The sequence below is a fragment of the Hyperolius riggenbachi genome, chromosome 5, assembly GCF_040937935.1.
Source record: "Hyperolius riggenbachi isolate aHypRig1 chromosome 5, aHypRig1.pri, whole genome shotgun sequence".
In the NCBI taxonomy this organism is placed as follows: Eukaryota; Metazoa; Chordata; class Amphibia; order Anura; family Hyperoliidae; genus Hyperolius; species Hyperolius riggenbachi.
In genome coordinates, this window is record NC_090650.1 from 399,623,919 (window position 1) to 399,647,013 (window position 23,095).

At 45.7% G+C, this 23,095-nt stretch overlaps 1 protein-coding gene across 3 annotated transcripts in view; it reads right to left on the bottom strand.

Annotated features, from left to right (window-relative positions):
- The window catches only part of ANGPT1 (angiopoietin 1), a 354,139-nt gene that overhangs the window by 48,859 nt on the left and 282,185 nt on the right, over positions 1 to 23,095 (bottom strand). For all 3 annotated transcript variants that reach the window (XM_068237917.1, XM_068237916.1, XM_068237915.1), the window contains one exon: positions 16,265 to 16,431. In XM_068237917.1, coding sequence (XP_068094018.1) covers positions 16,265 to 16,431 — 167 coding nt within the window. The remainder of the gene's footprint in view (positions 1 to 16,264; positions 16,432 to 23,095) is intronic.

Genomic DNA, 23,095 nt, shown 5'->3' on the forward strand with positions numbered 1-23,095 from the left:
ATTGCTGTTTTTTTCCTTTCATCTACTGCAGAACTCCCCAAGACCTGGTGTACAGTGTTCTGATATGACCCACGTGAGGGCCGCAAACTCCTCCCACCTAACGCACTGAATCAAGGCCATGCTTCATACTGTATATCACTTCTGTTATCCGCTGACTTATAGGCGGGTACCCCTAATTCATGCCTCCAGTTAGGAGCGCAACTACTACAAATCATGGGGCTCCCCAATGGTCACACCCCTTCCCCTCGCCTGGAGACTCTCACAGCCTGGAGGGCCACCTTGCAAGGGTCATAAAACAAGTGTGGACATCATAATATTTACATCCATAACAAGTGTAGCCACAAACGCACCTGATTTGAAGAATGGACCCCTTTATTGGAGGAAGGGAGGGCTAGTAGTTGGGGCCCCTACAAAGCTCTGGGCTCCCCCTGGCACCTAACCCTAAAATCCGCCTTCCTGACACCTAAACCTACCCCCCCCCCCCCAACGCCTAACCTTAAAACTCCCCTTCCTGAGGTCTAACCCTAAAATCCCCCTTCCTGACACCTAAAACTACGCTCCCTGAGGCCTAACCTTAAAACTTCCCCTTCCTGAGGCCTAACCCTAAAACTCCCCCTTCCTGGTGCCTAACCCTAAAACTCCCCCTTTCTGGTGCCTAACCCTTAAACTCACCTTCCCGATGCCTAACCTTAAACCCCCCCTTCCTGAGGCCTAACTATAAAACCCCCCTTCCTGAGGCCTAACTATAAAACCAAAAAATGATGGTTTTCAATTTTAAATACAAAAACTACAAGAACTATAACTTACTAATTTTCAAATCGATAAAAGCTTAAAAGACTATAATATTTGTATTTTCTCAAAACAAAAGAAATAAAAAAAACTATAAAGTTCTAAGTTTCCCATCTATATTTAAAGGGCGCCCAAATTTCTGCTTTCAGTGCCCAATAGCCAATATTTGCATTAGCCATGGGCACCAAATTTCCTGCTTCCAGTAAGTAACCTGCGCAGCGCATGGCAATTTTACTGGTACTAACACCAGGGGAGAGACGTGGAAACTGACCTGAGTAGTGCCTGTGGCCCTAATAGTGTAAGGGCCGGTGCTCCCCTGGCATTAGTATCGGTGAAATTGCTGTGCATTGCCAGCACACAGCAAATTTCCTGGCCTTTTGTGCATCAGGGCCCAAGGAGAGCTAAATTGCAAGTCAAGATGTATAATTCATGATATAAGGCCCGGTTCACATTAGCATTTTTTTTACAGAACGTAACTGGAACGTATTCTGTACAAACGGAACGGATGTGAAAGGATTCAATGTTAACCTATTGGACTGTTCACATGCGTCCGTTGGTATGGATACGTTTCTGGACCAAAATAATGCAGCAGGCCCTAATTTTCTGGACCGTTCTGCCCAGCGGAACGGAACCGGCCAAAAAATGCTGCTGCATTGGGGCAATGGAAAACGGAAAGTTTCTTCACATTAGTGAAGAAACGGACCGTTCCATGGGGATGGGGGACTCGGGACGCGAACCTGAGCGGTGGGAGGGTGTAGCAGACGGGCGAGGGGGGTTAGCGAGGGTAACTGGGCCTTAAATACAAGGCCGGCGGTAGAGGCTTCCAACATCTTCCGCGTCATGCGACTAAGATGCGTCATGTGACTAGTCACATGACGCGCTGTGTAATCACAGCGCAAGAAGAGGAAGCCTCTGCCATTAAATATGTATTTGCTGGCAAACAAAGTGAAAACTGATGCGATCCATTGGTGATTAGATCAGTTTTCACAATCCGTTTGCCAATGTGCACAGAGCCATCCGGATCCGATGAAGCGGAGACCGGATCTGGTCACCGGATCCATTTGGCTCATATTTTCTAATGTGAACCGGGCCTAAGGCAGATAAAGGGGTTGCTTCACAGAGCTTTTCTCTTGAATTACCTCCCCTTACTTATTTATCCCCTCAACTATAAGAAGAGATAAGGGCCCCTATTCAATTATGGGCTAGCTCACCTGGTTGACTGCTGGCGGCTCGTTTTGCCGTGGCCAAGCAGAAAAGCGTTTGGCATCAATTCCTGTTGATTCCTTGCTGTGTTTTGAGTCCCTATGGGGATAAGTAACCGCGAACACCACCGCTGCTAAAAGCTACTTGCAACTAGAAAATTCGATCCATGACATTTGCGCAACTGACGGCAAACGTATTGAGATGAACCTATAAGTGTATGGTCACCTTTATAAAGCAGCTTGAAAACATGGAAGCAAGAGGAACTGTAGTGAAAATAACAATGAAAAAAATTGCTTATTTATTACAATATTCATTTATAAATGATTTAGTAGTCAGTGTTAGCACTTTGGGCCCTTTTACACTTGATGCGTTGGTATACATTGGTATGCATTAGCATGCGTTAGTATGCGTTTTTTCCATAGCACTGTATTGTGAAAAAGATTTGAGTTAAAACACATATAGTGGGAATTGATCCATAGGAAAACATGGGCATTACTTTGAAAATCAGTTTTCTTTTAGATATAACCAAGAGCAACTGATTAAAGGGGAACTGAAGTAAGAGATATATGGAGGCTGCCATATTTATTTCCTTTTAATCAATACCAGTTGCCTGGCAGCCCTGCTGGTCTATTTCTCTGCAGTAGTATCTGAATAACACCAGAAACAAGCATGGAGCTAGTCTTGTCAGATCTGACTTTAAAGTCTGAAACACCTGATCTGCTGCATGCTTGTTCAGGGGCTATGGCTAATAGGATTAGAAGCAGAGGATGAGCAGGGCTGCCAGGCAACTAGTATTGCTTAAAAGGAAATAAACATGGCAGCCTCCATATACCTCTCTCTTCAGTTCCCCTTTAAGTATAAAAGGGGACTAAGCCTAACGGATCCAGAGCTGGCAGCCCCCGAAATAAAGCCAATAAATGTGTCGGCTGTTGCGCAGGCACAGTAGCACCTGCAATATATCCCTTCCCCAGTCCAGCAAAGGCGTAGTAGTTTTCTGTTTGGGTTCAGATGGAAATAGCCGACCCCAATCCGGAGTACTCTGCTGTGCAGGTGCGAATCGCCTGTGCCTGCACAGTAGGATGGACCTGATCAGGCTTGGCTATTTCTTGCCGAGCCCAATCACAAAGTTGCTACTGCACCTGTGCAGGATTGCAGAAGGTAAATATTTACTGCCATTGCTGGATCCCGGAGGGTGAAGAGGATGGGGAAGCCTCATTAGGATCCGGAGGATTCCCCCTCCCGAGGTAAGTATCCCTCAGGATTTTGTTTTTGTTATTGAAGATTGTCTTTAACCACCCTGGCGTTCTATTAAATGCGCCAGGGTGGCTGCTGCGCAGTATTTTTTTTTAAATCATGTAGCTAGCCTAGCGCCAGCTACATGATGCCCCCCTCCCTGCAGCGTCCCTCCCAACCCTTCGATCGCCACCAGCGCTTATGCCCATAAGGAAATCCAGTTCTGAACGATGATGATGGCGACGCATGGCGACGAACGGAATGACATCATCGACGTCGTGACGTCACAGGGAGTCCCAATCCACCCCTTAGCGCTGCCTGGCACTGATTGGCCAGGCTGCAGACGGGGTCTTGGGGGGAGGGGGGCCCTGTAACGCGGCGGGTACCGGCGCATCGGCGGCAACGATCGTCACCAACACACAGCTAGCAAAGTGCTAGCTGCGTGTTTTAAAAAAAATTAAGAAAATCGGCCCAGCAGGGCCTGAGCGGTGCCCTCCGGCGGTTATAGACAAGCTGAGCTCATCCATACCGCCAAGGAGGTTAAGAAAGTTAATGGGAGCACCAGTGTTATAAGAAAACTTCCTAACATAGAAATAGGTGTCGAGTGAAAGTACAGATCAGATCTCTTCTCAGTGACTTGTCCCAGCAAAGCTTTCTCTGATCTCCTCTCCGGGTATAAACAAAACTCTTCCCTAACATGAAGCCACAGCCCTCATCTTTCTGTAACAACACAAGTCCAGTCTCAGCGAGTTCCAGCAGCAAGAACAGCACTCCAACAAAGCGTCCCGTTCATCCAGAGACGTTTCCAGATCAAACTCGTAACCTTCCGCAAGCCGGGGCCGGAACCGCGTTTATTGTGATAAGTTTAAGGAAATTGTTTCTTCAAACTCCATCCAAACTTTAACTGCTCTTCTGACTTTAAGCTTATTATAAGTTAAAACAAATATATATAAAATAATAAAAATATCAAAGTAATCGCGCCAACACAAACACAGGGATGGTTTATTGGCATAAATTAGCTGGAAAAAAGGGAAGAAAATACACAAGAGACTTGGCCCAGAGTTGTGTTTTCATATTTTTGTTTCTCAGCATCTGAGTCAATATACAGAGTAATGAGGCTTTGATTTTACAGCATTGCCGTTTCCTCAGCAATGGTGGTGGAAGATCGCTATCTAAGCTATCGGTATTGTCACGTGTGTGAGCGAGAGACACACGGACCACATCATTCCATAGGACACTATCTGGTTTGTTTCTGAAAACCAACCAGCTTGTCTGGTCCTTGCTTCTAACACATAGGGCCATATTCTATTCTTCTTATCACCTTGCCATTGCACGGGATTACCAGCAAATCCTATTGCCGCTTTCACTTGTGTGATAGCCGATCGTTAGGGAGCATTACTCTGGCGTAAGCCTGAACGATGCTCCTATACTCCGGGCGATGGGGAGCGAGGTTTTGCGCTGTGGTGCTGTCCTTCTGCACCATGGCCTAGCTCCCCAGAGATACACGCGACTCACCCAACATCCACCGCCATCTTCTGGGGGTCTCCTTTAATAAAGAAGGGGGGTCTCTATTGGTCCGTCCATTGGTCCATCCATGCAGCGCTTCACCCCTACACAGCTGAGAAACTCACCCGCAGCACTGCCAAACATCCGCCGCCCGCAACTCCTGTCTCTGTAATAATCTCTGAGCCCTGCCAAAGCATCTTTGAAGCTCCCAAGAAGGCCCCCCATTGGTTCACTGTCTGAACCAATGAGGATTTTCATTGGTCCAGACAGTGAACCATTGGAAAGCCCCAGCAGGAGCTTCAAAGATGCTTTGCCGGGCAGTGGTGTAACAATAGGGGCTGCAGCCCCTGCACTGGGGAGGGGGGGGGGGCCTCTAGGGACCACTCAGGGTCGTTTTGGGGGGAAGCATGAGGGGAGAGCACTGGCTTGATAAACAGGAAGTAGCGTGTAGCTACTGAGTCTGTTTATCAGGAAGTAGCGTGTGTCACTTAGAGATCAGACCTTAGCGGTGGAACACAGAGGTATGCCTATGTTCCTGCCACCGCTGCTACCACCCATTAATGCAGGAGGGGAGAGCGCTGAGGAGAGAACCTGAGGTGAGGGGGGGGGGGAGGGAGTGGCCGCCCTCCCCCGGTGTGGGGGCCAATGCTCTCCCCTCATGCTGCGACCCCTCCTATCCCCAAAAACAGCCCTGAGCTGGCGGGGCATCCAAATTTTCGCAGGGGGGGATTTCTACTTACCTATGTTGCAGGGGCTCAGAGATTTTACTTTTGGGAATTTATTTGGACTTTTTAAGTGTGACAGTAACAAAAGCGTGCAGTTTGTGCAACAGTGACACTGGTATGCAGCGAGATTGACGATGACAAGGATGCATGCATAATAAAAGGTTGCTTGGAAATTTGAGCGCCTAGGAAAGACGATTGTAGAATACTGATATATTTTACGATATTCTACTACAAAAGTGTAAAGTGTCATTGGTAATTAAAGTGTACATTGTAATGACAATGATACCAGACGACTAACCCTTTCCCCCCCTCCACATAAACACCCTACCTGGCGCCTAACCCTAACCCAATAAACATCAGGCGCTAGACCCAGGGCCCACTATTTATAGGGCCCTGCGGGCGGCCAAATTACCCCTCAATGCCACCATTTCAATGGGCGACTATGGCGGCACCCAAACTTCTGCCGCAAGTAGGCGCCCAAATTGCCTGCTTTGGTGCAGTGAGTGTTACAGTGCATAAGGAATGACAGTAGCGCTGTGTAGTAGTGATATTAGTGGGACAATGACACCGGTGATATTGATACTGGTGTGCAGTGCATGGTACTGTGAAATTGATGTGCGCTGAGCCCGACAACAACACTGGTATACCACTGTGACAGTACAGTGTACAGTGTGTGTGACCATAGTAACAGTTTTAGTGATAGTGGTATGACCATGACAGTGGTGTACCAGTGTGACACTAGTGTACAGTGAGTGTGACAAGAGTTTTAGCTTATAGTGACAGTTGTATGACAACGGCACAGGTGTGCAGTGAGTGTAACAGTAACATAAGTAATGACAGTAGCCTGTAGTGACATTAGTATGACAGTGACACTAGTGTACAGTGAGTGTGACAAGAGTTTTAGCTTATAGCGACAGTTGTATGACAACGGCACAGGTGTGCAGTGAGTGTAACAGCAACATAAGTAATGACAGTAGCCTGTAGTGACATTAGTAAGACAGTGACACTGGTGTACAGTGAGTGTGACAGTAGTAATGGCTTTTAGTGACAGTATTATATTTATATTAGTTAAAAAAACGTCACCATATTCTGTGGCACTCTACAGAGTAAACGTGGCCATAAAGTTATCGATTTTTCCAAATTTGATATCTGGCCAATTTAATAACTCCGAACCAATGCTAGAAATTGAGGCAGAAGGCGGCTTGATCAATCGATCATTTGACCAATTTTCAGCCAAAAACGGTCGAACAGATTGACCGGTCCTGGCGGCAACAGATCAATGGTTCATAGTGTTGAACTAGATTGAACAGTGCACGGCTGTGGCTAAATACAGTTTTATCTGTTCCTAGTGTGTGGCACACATCAGAACTGATCTAACGGGCATCCGGCAGAAATCTATCTGATGGTCCCATCTGGTGGGCATCTATAAGTGTATGACCACCTTAAAGGGAGCCTGAGGTGAGAGTGATATGGTGGGTGCCATATTTATTTCCTTTTTAAACAATACCAGTTGCCTGGCAGTTCTTATGATCCTGTGTATCTAATACTTTTAGCCATAGACCCTGAACACGTTTGCAGATCAGGTACTCTAACTCAGCTGACTGGATTAGTCATATGCTCGTTCCAGGCTTTTGACACTACGTATGTCAGGGAGATCAACAGGACTGCCAGGCAACTGCCATTGTTTACAAGGAAATAAATATGTCAGCCTCCATATCACTCTCACCTCAAGTTCCCTTTAAGAAACATACATGAGGTACATAAATAATAATAATACAGTATGGGAATGACACTAGTATACAGTGGGTAGCAGGGGGACATGCGGATACCCTGTTCACAGATGTCAGCTTTTCAGACTCTCGTTTCCCACAATGACTCAGTAAGATTCTTCGGAATAGCTGCTTAGATACTGACTGAGAGCATAATTGCAGTTCAGATGCCTATTGTAGTCAGTCAGAAGTTGGTTGCCGACGTGCCGGGAGTCCATAAACCTTCATTTGTGAGGCTTTAGGGACTGTGGTGAGAGGAGACATTGCCTCCTCATAGATGCCAGGAGATTTGGGTCCCTATAGAAACCTGCTGAGGGCGTGAAGTCACCCCATAATAGGAAAGGTTTAAGAATAAATTCCCTTCAAGAGAGAAGTTATTAAAGTGAAGATGAAGCCCCTCGGCTTGGAGCTGCTTTATTGCTTCTCAAGTGACGGACATCTGATACTTCAGAGAGGGAACGCAGCATCAGATAAGAAAGGCCGGCTTATAGAAAGACTTGGGAACATGACTGCCTGATTACTTCAAACTGCAAATCACTGAGCTGTTTGACACAGAGAGCGAAAAAAATAAAATAGAGAGAGCTGAGGATCTGCCAGACGCTGAAACACAAGGAGGCATCAGTCTGAGCCAATCATATCACAGAGAGATAAAATGTCGCTGGTCTGGCCGCTATGTAAGAGGAACAGAGAGGTCACAGGAAGAAGTTAAGTCTACAAGTAAAATTAGGTTATCAAATCACATTCCCAAGATTTATGAAGGACAGGAAGGGATTGGGGGGTTGAGAGCCAACCTAGGAAGGCAGAGCAGGGTCGTCCACAAGGCAACCTAGGCAACTGCCTGGGGCCTAGTGGGTGTCAAGGGGCCCACCTGCCCCCTTCTCTGACCGCTTAAAGTGAACCTGAGGTGAGAGGGATATGGAGGCTGCCAGATTTATTTCCTTGTAAACACTACCAGTTGCCTGGTTGTCCTCCTGATCCTCTGTCTCTAATACTTTTAGTCATAGACCCTGAACAAGCATGCAGCAGATCTGGTCCTCTGACTCAGGTTTTACTGGGTTACCCATATGCTTATTCCAGGGCTTTGACACTACTTATGCCAGGAGATGAACAGGGCTGCCAGGCAACTGGGATTGTTTACAAGGAAATAAATATGGTAGCCTCCACATCCCTCTCACCTCAGGCTCCCTTTAAACTTACCAAAAAGTCAATTGGTGGAAGTCAGGGCAAGTACCTTACCTTGGGCCCCACTTTATCTTTGTTTTCTGTATGAAGGTAGTCCAGGCAAGGCACAGAAGGCACCCATTCCCCAGCTGTACTACTTAGGAAGACCCTGGGCAGATTTTATTGTATAGGTATCAGTTCTCAAGTCCTGCAAACGGTATTAGGAAGAGTCATAGCATCTTTCTGGGCCACTCTGCAGTTATAGAGCATGCTGCCACACCGGCCACCTCCTGCTCGTGTCTGTCTCTGTAATTAAAAGTGTGTGACAAGTGATTAGCAGCAGCTACTGAACAGATTCTTCATAAGAATCTCAGGAGAGAGGAAGAAGCCATATCCCCATATCTACAAGCAGCATTGACTCACATTTTGTAAAGGTCAGCTGTCACTTAGTCTCAATAATACGGCAGTAGTCACTTAGTCTCTGTGATATGGTGGAGTTCACTCAAATCCTGTAACATAACAAAGACCACACAGGGTTTTTAACATGGCAGTAGTGACTAAGTTCTAATAATATGGCAGCAGCTACTGAATCTAGTGGACATGGCAATGGTAACTCAGATTCTTTCATTTACAGAGGGTCACTAAGGACAAGTGCTACAATTTTGCAAAATGATGTTTACGTTTCTGTGTTTAATGAGGGATAACTAGAGACTTACAATTTCTTGTTGCAACATTTGTTCACTGTTGTACTGTTGTTTTCATGCAAAATAAATAAAAAATCTACTTAAAGAGAAACTGAACTGAAAATAAAAAAGTCAAAATAACCAAACACAGGTTATACTTACCTCCCTTGTAGTCTACTCCTCAATCCCTTTCTCCTCTCCTGCATCCCATTTGTCCACTGTGATCAATGGAATTCTCCGTCCTCCATTAAATGGCCATTACCCCCATAACAGCTTCCTGGTCAGCACACTGTTAAACTGTAATAACACCCACTTGATCCATAGGGAAACATGGACATTACCTTCAGTTGTAACTGACAGCTACTGATATATAACTGACAGCAACTGCTGTATTTCAGTTCTGACAAAATATTGTCAGAACTGGAAGGGATCACTGTAAGAAGAAAATGGTGAACTTCTGTGAGGAAGTGAAGGCGAGGTAAGTACGTTTGCAGCTACGTCATGTGTTTATTTTAAATTATTTTAAAAATTCGCTTCATGTTCCCTAAAAAAAAAAAATAATTAAATTTTACAGCAGAAATGCATCCAGTACACTTTTTTTTCTGAGATATCACTGCAGAGGTCATACAGACAGTCATTGCCCAATCATTACTTAGCCATCTTCCACCTTGTATCGGACACTGTAAAAGTGTTTTCTACTAATTTCTTACATATTTGCAGCGGATAAATTCAAAAAAAAGTACCCAAACCCGTGCAAAAGACTTTTTTTAATCTGGGAAAGCATTTTGAAGTATGGCTAATAGGAGGAAGTGTTAATTTTTGGCTGTGTTGTTTTCTGTACTTTGCAGTTTTAGTCCTTTTAGCAGCCAATTTATTTAAAGGCTTTCAAGTGTTCCAGGACAATTTATTTTAGCACATATTTTTTATTTGTTTGTTACATTTCCCTGCTCCCAATTAGTACTGCTGTGATGTGTATTTATGGCCACTTGTCACTAGAGGGAAGTGTGAGACAATAACAGAGAACTTCTGATTTCATTTTCTATATGTTCTGCTAGCAGAGAGAGATTAAAGATTTCCAAGAATTTACAGCACAAGTTATGCCGACTGAGGTCAAAAACAATGCACTTATCTCAAATGAGATAACGCTATTGAAGCTGCCAATGGGTTAAAGCATAGAGGCACACTTTGATTGACAGAGACAGAACTTCCCGTGCAACCATCAGTTCATGAGGACAACTCTGACATTCGGTTTTCAGAGACACAGCTGCAGCAAAGTAGGTGGAGGGTTTAAAATACTATATCAGGTAGCCAAGGCAGAAGGGATAACTACAACTGCTGACAGTAGACCGAGGCTCATTCAGAAAGCCAGAAAAACAGGCTGAGGGCAAACCATGGTCTACAGTGTGGTGTTCTCTGTAGTAAATTGAGTAGCAGAGGGACAAGGTAAAGTTATTTGGGAGTGATTGCTGATATCTAAAATGAAGTACCGCCATAGGCTGCATTGGGAGGAGTAGAAAGTAGAAATGAACAAAGCATGGAGGCTTCCAACTCCACTCCTCCACCTCCTCAAGTACATTCAGCTCACTCCCAACTGCCAGAAACAACCATCTCTGCAACAGTTAGTTCTGCACATCTCATGCTGTCACTGCTAGTAATCATTCCTCTGGCAGCCAACAGCTTGGACAACCTCTAAAATTGAAGGACGTTGTCTACTTTTCTGCGTTCTACAGCCTCTTCTTGCCCTTTGTTTATTTCTTCGCATGCCTGCAAGCATCACACAAATGATGGAAAAGAGGACACTCCTTTCTCTCATCCACCCTCCATCCAGAACCTCAAGGGCCGTAGACAGACTAGATTAAAGCCCTCTGAGGCAGACAATAATGACCACCTCCGCCCCGCCAATAATCAGGCGCGTGTTCTTTGACTGCCGCCAGCAATCTTCCAGGTGGATCAATTTGGCTGAGCAACAGCTGATAGCTTTGTTCCCCCTGCTTTCCCTGCCTGCCAAGTGATGTCACACCTGTCTGGTTTTGTTGACCCTCTGACACCCCCCACTTCTTTAAGCATTACAACAAAACACGTTGCTAGCCCAGAAATGTCGCCCAGGGGATTGGATCTCAATCACCGTCTAGTGACATACATCTAGCGTGTACGGACCTTGGATGGATCTAGGTTCTTAGCTATTGCAGTATGCCCACTACAACTTTATGACCTTTGCCATTCCCAGCTTGCAGATCCCAAGCTATGAATGCTTCCTTACAGAAAGGTGTCCCCTAGTTGGTTATGTGTGCACCACCGGCTTATCCTGCAGTCAAAACTCAAGAGGGCTCACTCTGCCACCAATACATGGAGCGGCAGGCATGGTTATTTCATCTAGCCATACAACTGTCAATCACCAGGGAACCCAGATGCAGAACTACCAGAAAACTGACTGTCTGACCCCTGGTTCTTAAGACACACATACAGATCTTATTGCAATCAAACTATCGATTTTAAAATAATCACAAAAGAATAAAAAACTAAATAAAGTGATTAAATGTCTTTAAAGAAATGATTCAGGTCAAAGCAATAACTTTTTTTTTACCTTTTGTATTTGATAGAATTATCAAAACAGATTAAAAAATTATTGCAACTTATCGGTGAATTCTTAAATGATCAGCATGATTTTGCATAGTGGTAATCATTTTAGTTTTCTGAAACTCAACATAGACAAGACTGAAATAGTTGCTCACAATTTAACACCCAAGTCCAAATTTACAATCTTTGTTAATGTCACTTTAACACCCCTCCCTACCGCCTAACGCTGATCGGAGTTAGGAGGGTGGCAGCCCCAGGCCTGCCTAACGCCGAAAGGTGACACGTCCTGGGGTGAAGTTTTGCTGGGGGGGGGGGGGGGGATGGGGGCAGGGTCGCACATGCTGATGCGCACGAATCCCCGCTGGAGCTCCGTCATCAGTCTACCAGTGGCGAACACCGCTAGGAGACTGCTAGGTGGCGAAACCACCATCTATGTACATTGCACAGCGCTGCGATCTACGACAGCGCTGTACTGGTGACAGCCGTGTCACTTGGCTTTCCCCTAGAGAGGATCACAGAGCAATCCCCTCTCATAGGCTGATGTCCATAAGAGCTGATCGCTGTGATTGGTTGCCGAGGGGAGGAAGGGAGGGGGAATATAAAAATAAATTTAAAATGACTAATTTATTATGAATAAAATTACGACTGGGAAGCGATTGTGAAGCTCCGATATGCGTGAGGTGATTCTTGTGCTATGTCCATTGTGCACATTTTTCAACACCTGTAAGGAGTTTGTATGTTCTCCCCGTGTCTGCGTGGGTTTCTTTCGGGCACTCCGGTTTACTCCCACATCCCAAAAACATACAGATAAGTTAATTGGCTTCCCCCTAAAATTGGCCCCAGACTACAATACATACACTACAAATTACATACATAGACATAGCTAGGGATTAGATTGTGAGCTCCTCTGAGGGACAGTTAGTGACAAAACTATATTCTCTGTACTCTGCGTAGGATCTCAGCGCTATATAAATACTAAATAATAATCATGCCCTGATTATTTCACGACTTGACTACTGCAAGACTCTGCATGTCTCATGTGACTCTATACTTTCTCTTTCCAAAGCCCAAAGGAAGAAGTATTGGAGTCAGGTGAAACACACCGTGTGGTGCAAGTAAGTGAGCTTCCCCCGACTCTGTCTGCAGGTCCAGTGCTGAAGGTGCTGAAGTTTGGTGTTCGGGTGAATTCGGAACACTAGTTAGGACTCATAGTAATGAAGTTGTGGCACTCTGACCGGTTTGTAAGTTTCATACTGCTGATCATGCCCCTCAATGGGGAAATATCTGCTAATTTGCCCAAGATGAACTAAAGCTGCCAGAGCAACAAATATACTGAAAGAAAAAAACAAACAAACAAACTTGTGATCCCATTACCAGTTCACACGTGCATGAAAAAAGGCCGCAGTGAAAAAATGGTGCCGGTGGATAACGAAATCTAATAACGATAAAAATCGAGGTCAAACTAAATACCGTAAATACCGTTGTAAAAACAGATGATCAATAATAACGAAAAGATATTAACGTTAAAAATCGTTACATAATTCAACAATACAGCTTAACCCAATCCTACTCTCCCACAGAACCCTCCCATGGTAGTGCCTAAAACTAAGCACTCCCCTGGTGGTGCCTAACCCTAACCCCCCCCCCGTGATGCCTAACCCTAACCACTCCCCCAGGTGATGCCTAACCCTAACCACTCCACTGGTGGTGCCGAACCCTAACCCCCCCTGTGATGCCTAACCCTAACCACTCCCACAGGTGATGCCTAACCCTAACCACTCCCCTGGTGGTGCCTAACCCTAACCCCCCCCTGTGATGCCTAACCCTAACCACTTCCCCAGGTGATGCCTAACCCTAACCACTCCACTGGTGGTGCCGAACCCTAACCCCCCCTGTGATGCCTAACCCTAACCACTCCCCCAGGTGATGCCTAACCCTAACCACTCCCCTGGTGGTGCCTAACCCTAACCGCCCCTGTGATGCCTAACCCTAACCACTCCACCAGGTGATGCCTAACCCTAACCACTCCCCTGGTGGTGCCTAACCCCCCCCCCTGTGATGCCTAACCCTAACCACTCCCCCAGGTGATGCCTAACCCTAACCACTCCCCTGGTGGTGCCTAACCCTAACCCCTCCCCAAGTGATGCCTAACCACTCCCCTGGTGGTGCCTAACCCCCCCTGTGATGCCTAACCCTAACCACTCCCCCAGGTGATGCCTAACCCTAACCACTCCCCTGGTGGGGTTAGGCATCACCTGGGGGACTGTAATGCCTAACCCTAACCACTCCCCCAGGTGATACCTAACCCTAACCACTCCCCTGGTGGTGCCTAACCCTAACCCCCCTGTGATGCCTAACCCTAACATTCCCCCAGGTGATGCCTAACACTAACCACTCCCCTGTGATGCCTAACACTAACCACTCCCCCAGGTGATGCCTAACCCTAACCACCCCCCGGGTGGTGCCTAACCTGAACCACTCCCCCTGGTGATGCCTAACCCTAGACCCCAACCCCCCCCCCCTTTTCAGAAACACCATTTTACACATAGAAATTATAATATCTTTGATCCCGTAAAATCTGTACATACAAACAAAATAATATGATAAAAACTATAACGTTGCAAGCTTCTAAAACGACAACATACTTCAAAAACTTTAATGTTCTAATGTTGTTAACGATATTTATCGCGGCGCCTTTTTTCTGCTTTTTTCGCAGTATTACCGATAATCGCATTAACGTCTATGGCGGCGCCCTTTTCGTCCACCCTCAGCCAGCGCCCTTTTTTCCTGCTACCCAATTCACATAATGTTCTGCCTGCCCCACCAGACCTGAACTCAGAACTTCCTCTCTGCTCTAAAAGATCAGCAACAACATAATAATCTTTACAGAAAAAAAAAATCTTTTCTACAACTGTTACAAATCCTGCACTACATCTGCAGGGTGTCTACTTCCTGCTTTCATGGAAGCACAGGGTAAACATTCTGTGTTTACAAATTAGGGGCTCTGCCCACAAAGCCAGCTGACAGCTGAGAGATCACATTACAGTTATGATTAGTTACAGATGAGAGGGAATTAGACAGGCTAAACTCTCTAAATACATACAGGGTGCATTTCTCTATGTTTTCCTCCTGTCCTGTGCAAGAGTTCAGGTCCACTTTAACCTCCCTGGCGTTCTATTAAGATCGCCAGGGCGGCTGCAGGAGGGTTTTTTTTAAATAAAAAAAAAAACTATTTCATGCAGCCAACTGAAAGTTGGCTGCATGAAAGCCCACTAGAGGGCGCTCCTGACGCGTCATTCTGATCGCCTCCGGCGATCAGAATTAACAAGGAAGGCCGCAATGAGCAGCCTTCCTTGTTGCGCTTACCTCGTCGCCATAGCGCCATAGCAATAGGAACTGATTGGTCCGGCTGCGCAGGGCTCGGGCGGCTTGGGGGACCCTCTTTCGCCGCTGCTCGCAGCAGATCGCCACAGAGCGGCGGCGATCAGGTAGCACATGCGGCTGGCTAAGTGCCGGCTGCGTGTGCTGCTTTTTATTTGATAAAAATCGGCCCAGCAGGGCATGAGCGGCAGCCTCCGGCGGTACCGCTCAGGAGGTAAATATAATAATGTGTTCAGGGCTGAATTTCTAGAAAGGCCACATAGTCAAAGGCTTAGGCATAGGGCAGCTGGATATGCAAGACAGGATTGTACTTATGGAAGAAGACACTTATGTTAGAAAATGGTTGCTGCAAATGGGAGACAACACATGTAAGAAGGGAGCTGCTGCCCAAAGGGAGTTTTACATGAAAGAGAGGGGCTACTGAACATTGAGGCGAGGCTACACATAGAATGGGAGGGCAGGAGTCCAGATCAGCAGACCAAGCAGATATTGAATCTCATTGGCAGATTAGGAATCAATTGGCAGCGTCCTGTCAATTTTGTTTAGCTTAAACATAAAACAAGCAAGGTAAGAACTAAACATCACATGTATAAATAGACAAGACAAGACAAATAACATTTATATTGCGCTTTTCTCCTTGCAGACTCAAAGCGCCAGAGCAGAGCAACAGCCACTAGGGCGCGCTCTATTGGCAGTAGCAGTGTAAGGGAGACTTGCCAAAGGTCTCCTACTGAATTAGTGCTGGCTTACTGAACAGGCAGAGCCGAGATTCGAACTCTGGTCTCCTGTGTCAGAGGCAGAGCCCTTAACCATTACACCATCAGCCAGGGTCCAGGAGATACTGTAGAGACAGGCGTACCAAAAAGTGTATATGAACATGATTCACTGCAAAGCTATACAGATCCCTAAAAACTCTATATGGAAAATACAGGCCAGAGGATTTCTCTGATTGTTATGAAGAATAAGGAATTTCCAGGCTTAGCATTTATGTTCCACCTGCCATGCAATGCCATGAGAACATCATTAGATGGATTAGTTTTCCCAGATTCCAGGCCATACCTGCAGGTTCTGCGTCACACTCAGCTATGTCATCCATGGGCTTTTTTACGAGGCCATAAATCGTCTATCGCACTCCTTCCCTGGATTCCGTACTGTATCAGGACTTCCAAGTCTTATATGACCCCCGAGGGGCTTTTACTACGGAGGCAGAAGTGAATAATGACATCAGGTTTCTTACCTGTAATTCTGCTTCTCGTTCCCGATGTGGAATCTGTCGTAGTGCGAATGTGCGTGATTTCCTTCCCAGTCCATTAAGTCAATCCGCAGGGCGTATTGCCTTTGGCTGGTGATTGCAAATATAAACTCGTTCCCCAGCCAGAATTCACCAGATGGGCTGCCGAACCCCTGGGGAGGAATTAGGAGAATGAAACCGATTTGTCTTCAGAGCACAGAAATTATATTTATGTTTTTTTTCCAAGTCATTAACTGTTATTTCATACATGTAATTATTAGCTGCGTAACAGAACCGCTATCAGCACGGCCACAAGTCATTTGCTGCTTATCTGTGACACTCGTGAGGAACCAGAAAGTTTCCTAAAGAGGAACTCCTAAGGGACTCAGGAGCAAAAAAACAGAAGTGGCCAAGCCGATAATGTGGAAATTTTGGAGGAAGTTTTCGGCAGAGGTATGGAGGAGCTTTCATTATTCTCTCTGTTCCCTTCTGCCTGCGATGTGCCTGGAATCATCCCTGTAGACCCTGGCTGTCTGAAGTTTTGTGAATAAAGCACAACTGCAGAGCCGGCAAATGCCCCAAGGCCCTAAGCCAGCTGTAGAGCCCTCCACCCCCTAAATTAACCATGGTCCCGTGGCAAAGTCAGTAGAGTCTTACTTGTACCGGCGGGCACGCTCCTCTTGTCAGTCCGTGGCTCCATACACTTCTGACATCGTTCTTGAAAGGGCGCTTCTCCTCCCTTATGCAATAACATGCCACGGGTCAGGGAAGAGAGGTGCCTCTGTGATGACAAAGTTGGAAGTGCATGGAGCCACGGACTGACAGAGGAGCGTACCTATGGGGACAGGTAAGACACTACTTTGCCCAGGGCACAAAATTAAGTTTGGCTTGGGGGACGGGGGGAGGGGGAAATAGGGAAGGGAGGGATCATGTCTGTTGAGGAGGCGGTCTATCGTGGGGGCAGATTAATTTTGCCCAGGGGCCTCATTGCCAGTACAACCAGCCCTGCACAGCTGGCTTTCTCTCTAGTGTCTGAATTACCTATGATAATCCTTCACCTGCCCCTTCCCAATATCTGGCACTGAAGAGCTTACCTCTAAAGGTAACTACACACATGTGTGGGCAACCACCCATTATACCGTATGTCTCTGGGTATCACACAGGAACTGCTGGTCATGTACACGTCTTATACCAATTACACTTGTTTTCCTCCTCACAGGTAATATGATAATGGCTGCTCCCAGTCTCCAGCACCATAACTAAAACCAGAGCAGGTAAACCAATGCTGATGGACATGATCAGATCTATATTTAGAGGCAAGGCTTTGGCTCACGTGCAGGGCTTTGGTCTAATGGTAAAATTAGTTGTTTAGTGTCAGAGTTAGAGTGTAGGAGTGGGATGCATGCATGTAGTGGTAGGGGCAAGTTTTGGGTCTTATGGTAAGGTGAGGCGTACACATAAAAATGGCGCAGTGTAAGAAATGGCGCACTGTTGCACTGATTTATGTATCATTAAACGCCATTTACCATTATAATGTAAATACATTAGGCAGGGGTCACACTTACCGGCTTTCGTACGCGTTTTCTGCACAGAAAAACTGACTTCAACTGAGAACTCATGTTAATCAATGAGCTAGGTCACACTTTAATGCAGATTTCGCATGCAGAAAAAAAACTGACATCTTGCGCAATTTGTCAGTTTTCACTATAAATTACATTAGCTGTTGTAAGGTAGAGGTCACACTTGTCTTTCAGTTTTCTGACCCCTGCCTCAACCGGTAAATAGCGTTTTAAAAAAAATTTATTGGCGGAACGGTGCGATGAAGGGGGCTAGTGTTAGGCAGTGGAGATTGGGGGGGGGGGAGGCAGCAGGACACTGGTGTCAGGCAGCGGGGTGGAGGGAGTAGGATTAGGTGGAGAGAGGATTTGTGCATACATTACCTAGTCCCAGCCGGTGATCTCTCTTTCACTTCTTCAGTTAGCTTGCAGGAGTCCTGCAGCCAGCCAATCCCCAATGGGGGAATGAAGCCACATGGTGATTGGCTGGATGCAGGACTACAGCAAACTAACTGAAGAAGTGAAGGAGAGATCACTGGCGGGGACTAGGCAATGTATGCTGCTATGCAGACATTCTCCCTCCACCTAATCCTACTCCCTCCAACCAGCAACCTGACACCAGTGCCTTGCTGCCTCCCGACACCAACAACGCTAAATATCATTTTATAATATAAATGCAGTGCATTTTTAACATTTAAAACGCTATTTCGCTTTTTACAGTATATCTTAATGCGGCGCCATTACTATAGTGGCGGCGCTGTGCTCCATTTTTGCCTGCTCCGAAGGTGCGGGCCTAATGGGAAATCTAAGATATATTATGCTGGGAATACAAGGCTCGTTTCTGCCATGCGTTTCTGCTCTCGATCCTTTTTGCAGCTCGATTCTGCAGTCGATTCTCTTATCTTATCATTTTTCTTATCTTTTTCCATTCACTTCTATCAGGAATCGAAGAGCAAAAAGAATCGAAAGGGAGATCGGACATGTCGGGAATTGTCTATCAAACCATCTAATCAGCTATAAAACGAACCGTGTATTCCCAGCATTAGAAGTTAGATGAAATAGTGGTAAGATTGTGTTCTACTAGCACAATGTATTCTTCGTGGTGCTAGAACCTAGTATTAAGTTGGAATACATTTGTGGTAGGCTGAGGGTTAACAGACAGGTTTTGAATGTAGTTGAATGTCAGGGCCTACTAGAAAGAATAAAATCTAGCTGTAGAGTTAGAAGGGCTTAATGGTAGGAGTAAAACCTAGTATTAAGGTTAGGAGGGTCTAAAGGTAGTATTAGGGCCTATGGGCAGGCCTTATATTTAATAGTAGGTTGGGGGTCTACTGGAAGGACTAGGGCCCACTGCTAGGGTGATGGCCTAGGGGGTATGTTTTGGGTTCAGTATCAGGATAAATGTCTGGTAAAGGGGCTAGGATCTAATGACAATGTTGGGAGAGCCTAGTGGCACCATAAAGGCCTAGAGCAGCAAGAAAAATGAAGTGCAATTACCATAACTGTGAACTCCATATGTGAGACACTTGCAATAAATTTCCAAGTTATTGGAAAATATCTGCAATGCCGAGTTTGCTACTCTTAGATGCCACTAAGATTGTATTTGTTCAATGTATTCCGCTAGTCTGGATTGGTGGGATGAGGGTATGGAGGAAGCTTTAGGGGATGGGGGTAACAGGGACAATGTAATAACTGCTTTGACCTTCCTCTTTCCTGTCCAGTTTTTCAGGACAGGATTCTATTGATCAGAGTCATCATCATAAGAATGGCATTCCTCTCTGGTTGATATGAATATGTGGATCGGAATGAGCCTCCCCAAAGGACAGAGATAGGTTCATTAGATGGAACATGAACTATAGAGTCCGGTCCAGCAGGATCCCTACACAGATGGGAGATGAGACATCAGCCACCTGCATCTTATATTGGAGAATTTCCTTCATTCTATGAAATATTCGGTTACGTCTGACAAGTCCAAGCAGTCTCTGCTTTCTTGCAAATGAGCCCATGGAGGATGGAAAATGCAGCACAGAAAAGACTTGTAAAATCTCATGTTTATGGGCTAATGATAATGATCTAAAGCAAGACGAGATGAGATGTAACAATACCCAAATCACAATAAACTCAGCACAGGCTCTGTCTGAGGGTCTGCAGTGATCAGTATGGACATGGATGAGAGGGCCATATCATGGGAAGCATGGTCACCTAGGGGTTAACCCTCTCGCCTTGCAGCGCTGGGTCCTTGGTTTGAATGCCAGCCAGGGCACTATCTGCATGGAGTTTGTATGTTCTCCCCATATCTGTGTGGGTTTCCTCTGGGCACTCTAGTTTCCTCCCACATCCCAAAAACATGCTGGTAAGTTATTTGGCTTCCCCCTAAATTGGCCCTAGACATACTTATTATTTAGTATTTATATAGCGCTGACATCTTCCGCAGCGCTGTACAGAGTATATTGTCTTGTCACTAACTGTCCCTCAGAGGTGCTCCCAATCTAGGTCCTACCATAGTCATATAGCTATGTATGTATTGTGTAATGTATGTATCAAAGTCTAAGGCCAATTTAGGGAGAAGCCAATTAACTTATCTGTATGTTTTGGGATGTGGGAGGAAACCAGAGTACCCGGAGGAAACCCACGCAGACACGTGGAGAACATACAAACTCTTTGCAGATGTTGACCTGCCTGGGATTTGAACCGGGGAGCCAGCGCTGCAAGATGAAAGCACTAACCACTACGTCACCATGCTGCCCACACATACATAGACATATGACTATGGTAGGGATTAGATTGTAAGCCCCTCTGAGGGACAGTTAAGTGACAAGACCATATACTTTGTACAGTGCTGCGGAAGATGTTGGAGCTATATTAATGCTAAATAGTAATAATGTTACCATTGCTTAACGAGAGACTGAAGTCTCATAAAATTCATGTTTTTATTTTAAAAATGTGTTTAACATTATTGCCCTACCTAAAACGCTGCATCTCCGCAGCTGTAATCTCACAAAATTCCCCCGAACTCCCCAGGGGGCAATCCGGGCAGCGCTTCCGTGAGAGGCAGAGCTTTCAGTTGCAGCTCTGCCTCTCAGTGTGTATGTCAGCCCGGATCGCCGCCTTCGCCCGCCCCTCTCAGTCTTCCTTCACTGAGAGGGGCAGGGGAGAGGCGGAGATACGCGGCTGATTGACGCGTAAGGAGGCAGAGCTGCAGCTGAAAGCTCTGCCTCCTCCAGCAGCAAAATCCACGACCAAGAAAGTCGTGGATTTTGCAGGGGAGAGGGAGGGGGGAGTTAGTGAGATTACAGCCGCGGAGATGCAGCGTTTTAGGAAGGGCTATGATGTTAAACACATTTTTCAAATAAAAACATGAATTTTATGAGACTTCAGAGTCTCTTTAATGTCTTCCTGATTTTACCTTTAAGGTGGGAGATGAGCTTTCACTGCCTATATGCTTGTTCAAGGGCTGTGACTCAATGGTGAAGTTAAAGGATTCGGATGACATCTTTGGAAGTTCTGCATGTCCAAGTTTAGCAGGGGTATCAGTACAATGTAACACGTACATAATAAAAGGGAGCTTTGAAATTTGGGCACCCAGGGAATGCCGATAGTAAAATATCAGTATTTTCCGATATTCTACTATTTAAGTGTAAAGAAGGTTAGTAAAATATCGGTACTAAATACTGATATTTTACTAAAGCTAACCTAACCCTATTCTCACACAGGACCCTACCCCCAATACCCAATCCCAACTGCCCACCCCCTGAAAAAAAAACACCCCACCTGACACCTAACCCTACACCAACACACTACCTGACGCCTAGTCCTGACCGCATAGCCCCCCCCCTTCGCACACCCTACCTGACACTTAGTGGTAACCACTCCCCCCCCCCACTGGAAAAAACACCTTAACTGACATGCCTCGCACAAATACCCTACCTGGCACCTAACCCTAATCCCCCCCCACACACATACACTGGCATGTCCTGACAGTGTGTCACATGACGCTGCTGTGGCCATGGAGACTCGACACTATTAGGTGAGTTAACCATTCCATTTCACCCCGCTCGCAAATCTGTCAGGAGAAGAGGAATCGGGCCGTCCAGCAATGGCCCAATTTAAAGCGCATGCGGTCCATTTCTGGCCCACAGGCTGTAGTTTGCCCAGTGCTGCACTAGACAGTATTTTATAATATTTCTCTCTTTCCTTTTCTTATCTTTTCTCATTATGCAGAGGGCCTAGGTTTGGTGTGTAAAGGCAAAAAAACCTGGGTCAGCTGGCCATCCTTAAATCTTAATATAGAAGGAGCTGTCATGGGAACAAGAAGCGCTAATTCCATAAATCGCTCTCAGCTAATGATCTTTGGCCACATTGCTAAATTTAATTGAACACGTGACCGCAACAAATGGAGCGGATCCTCTGTGAACTGGATCACATGACCCTATATATGGCCGTCATTAAACACTGTTCCTTTCTTGTCATTCTGCCTCTTCAAGCATGACGGCTTAGTTCCATATGTCTGCGTAACACGGCAATATGACTCCTAAACTGCTTCCATTGCGCTCTGTTTATCGCTGAACCACAACAGCCTCATCTAATGTACAGATTAGCCGCTAATGAAAGAGCCAGCCCAGATAGTATCGCAGAAATGTATGGTTTTTGCTAATCTCAAGTTGAACTTTGCCCTATGTGCTCGGGAAGCAGAAAAGTTGGGAATTTTGGGTAGAAGTAACTAAGAATTTGTATGTAGCTTAAAATATATTTGGGAGTAGCAACAGAACCACATATGATCCCATTTTTATTAAATTTGGCACATGGTATGGCAGATTCGGCAATCATTCACCGGGAACAAGTTATGTTTACTGAAGTTCACAGACATCTCTGATGTAAAATGTAATGTTTATTATGTCATTCTCTGTCCAAACCAAACCGAACCAAAGATAGCTTTATTGGCATGACCAAGATTCATACAGGTATTTCCAAAGGGGGAAAAGGAGGACATGGAAGGGGGTGGGGTAGGGGGACAATGGCTAAGCAGTCTGTGGACATTTTTAGGTTTACAGTTCCGTTATGCTCCTCTCAGTCTGTGGCATGCTGTGACATAGTGTGCAGCGATTGTCATTGTGGATTCCTCTTCTCTCAGTAAGATATATGCTTTTCTCTCATCTTCTAATGTGAGAAATCTGGGAATAGTTCCATCAGTTTCTTAAAGTAAGTATTACTGGTTGCAGTATATTTGGGGCAGTGCAGCAGGAAGTGGCTTTCATCCTCAAGGGTCTTCTGCTCACAGTGT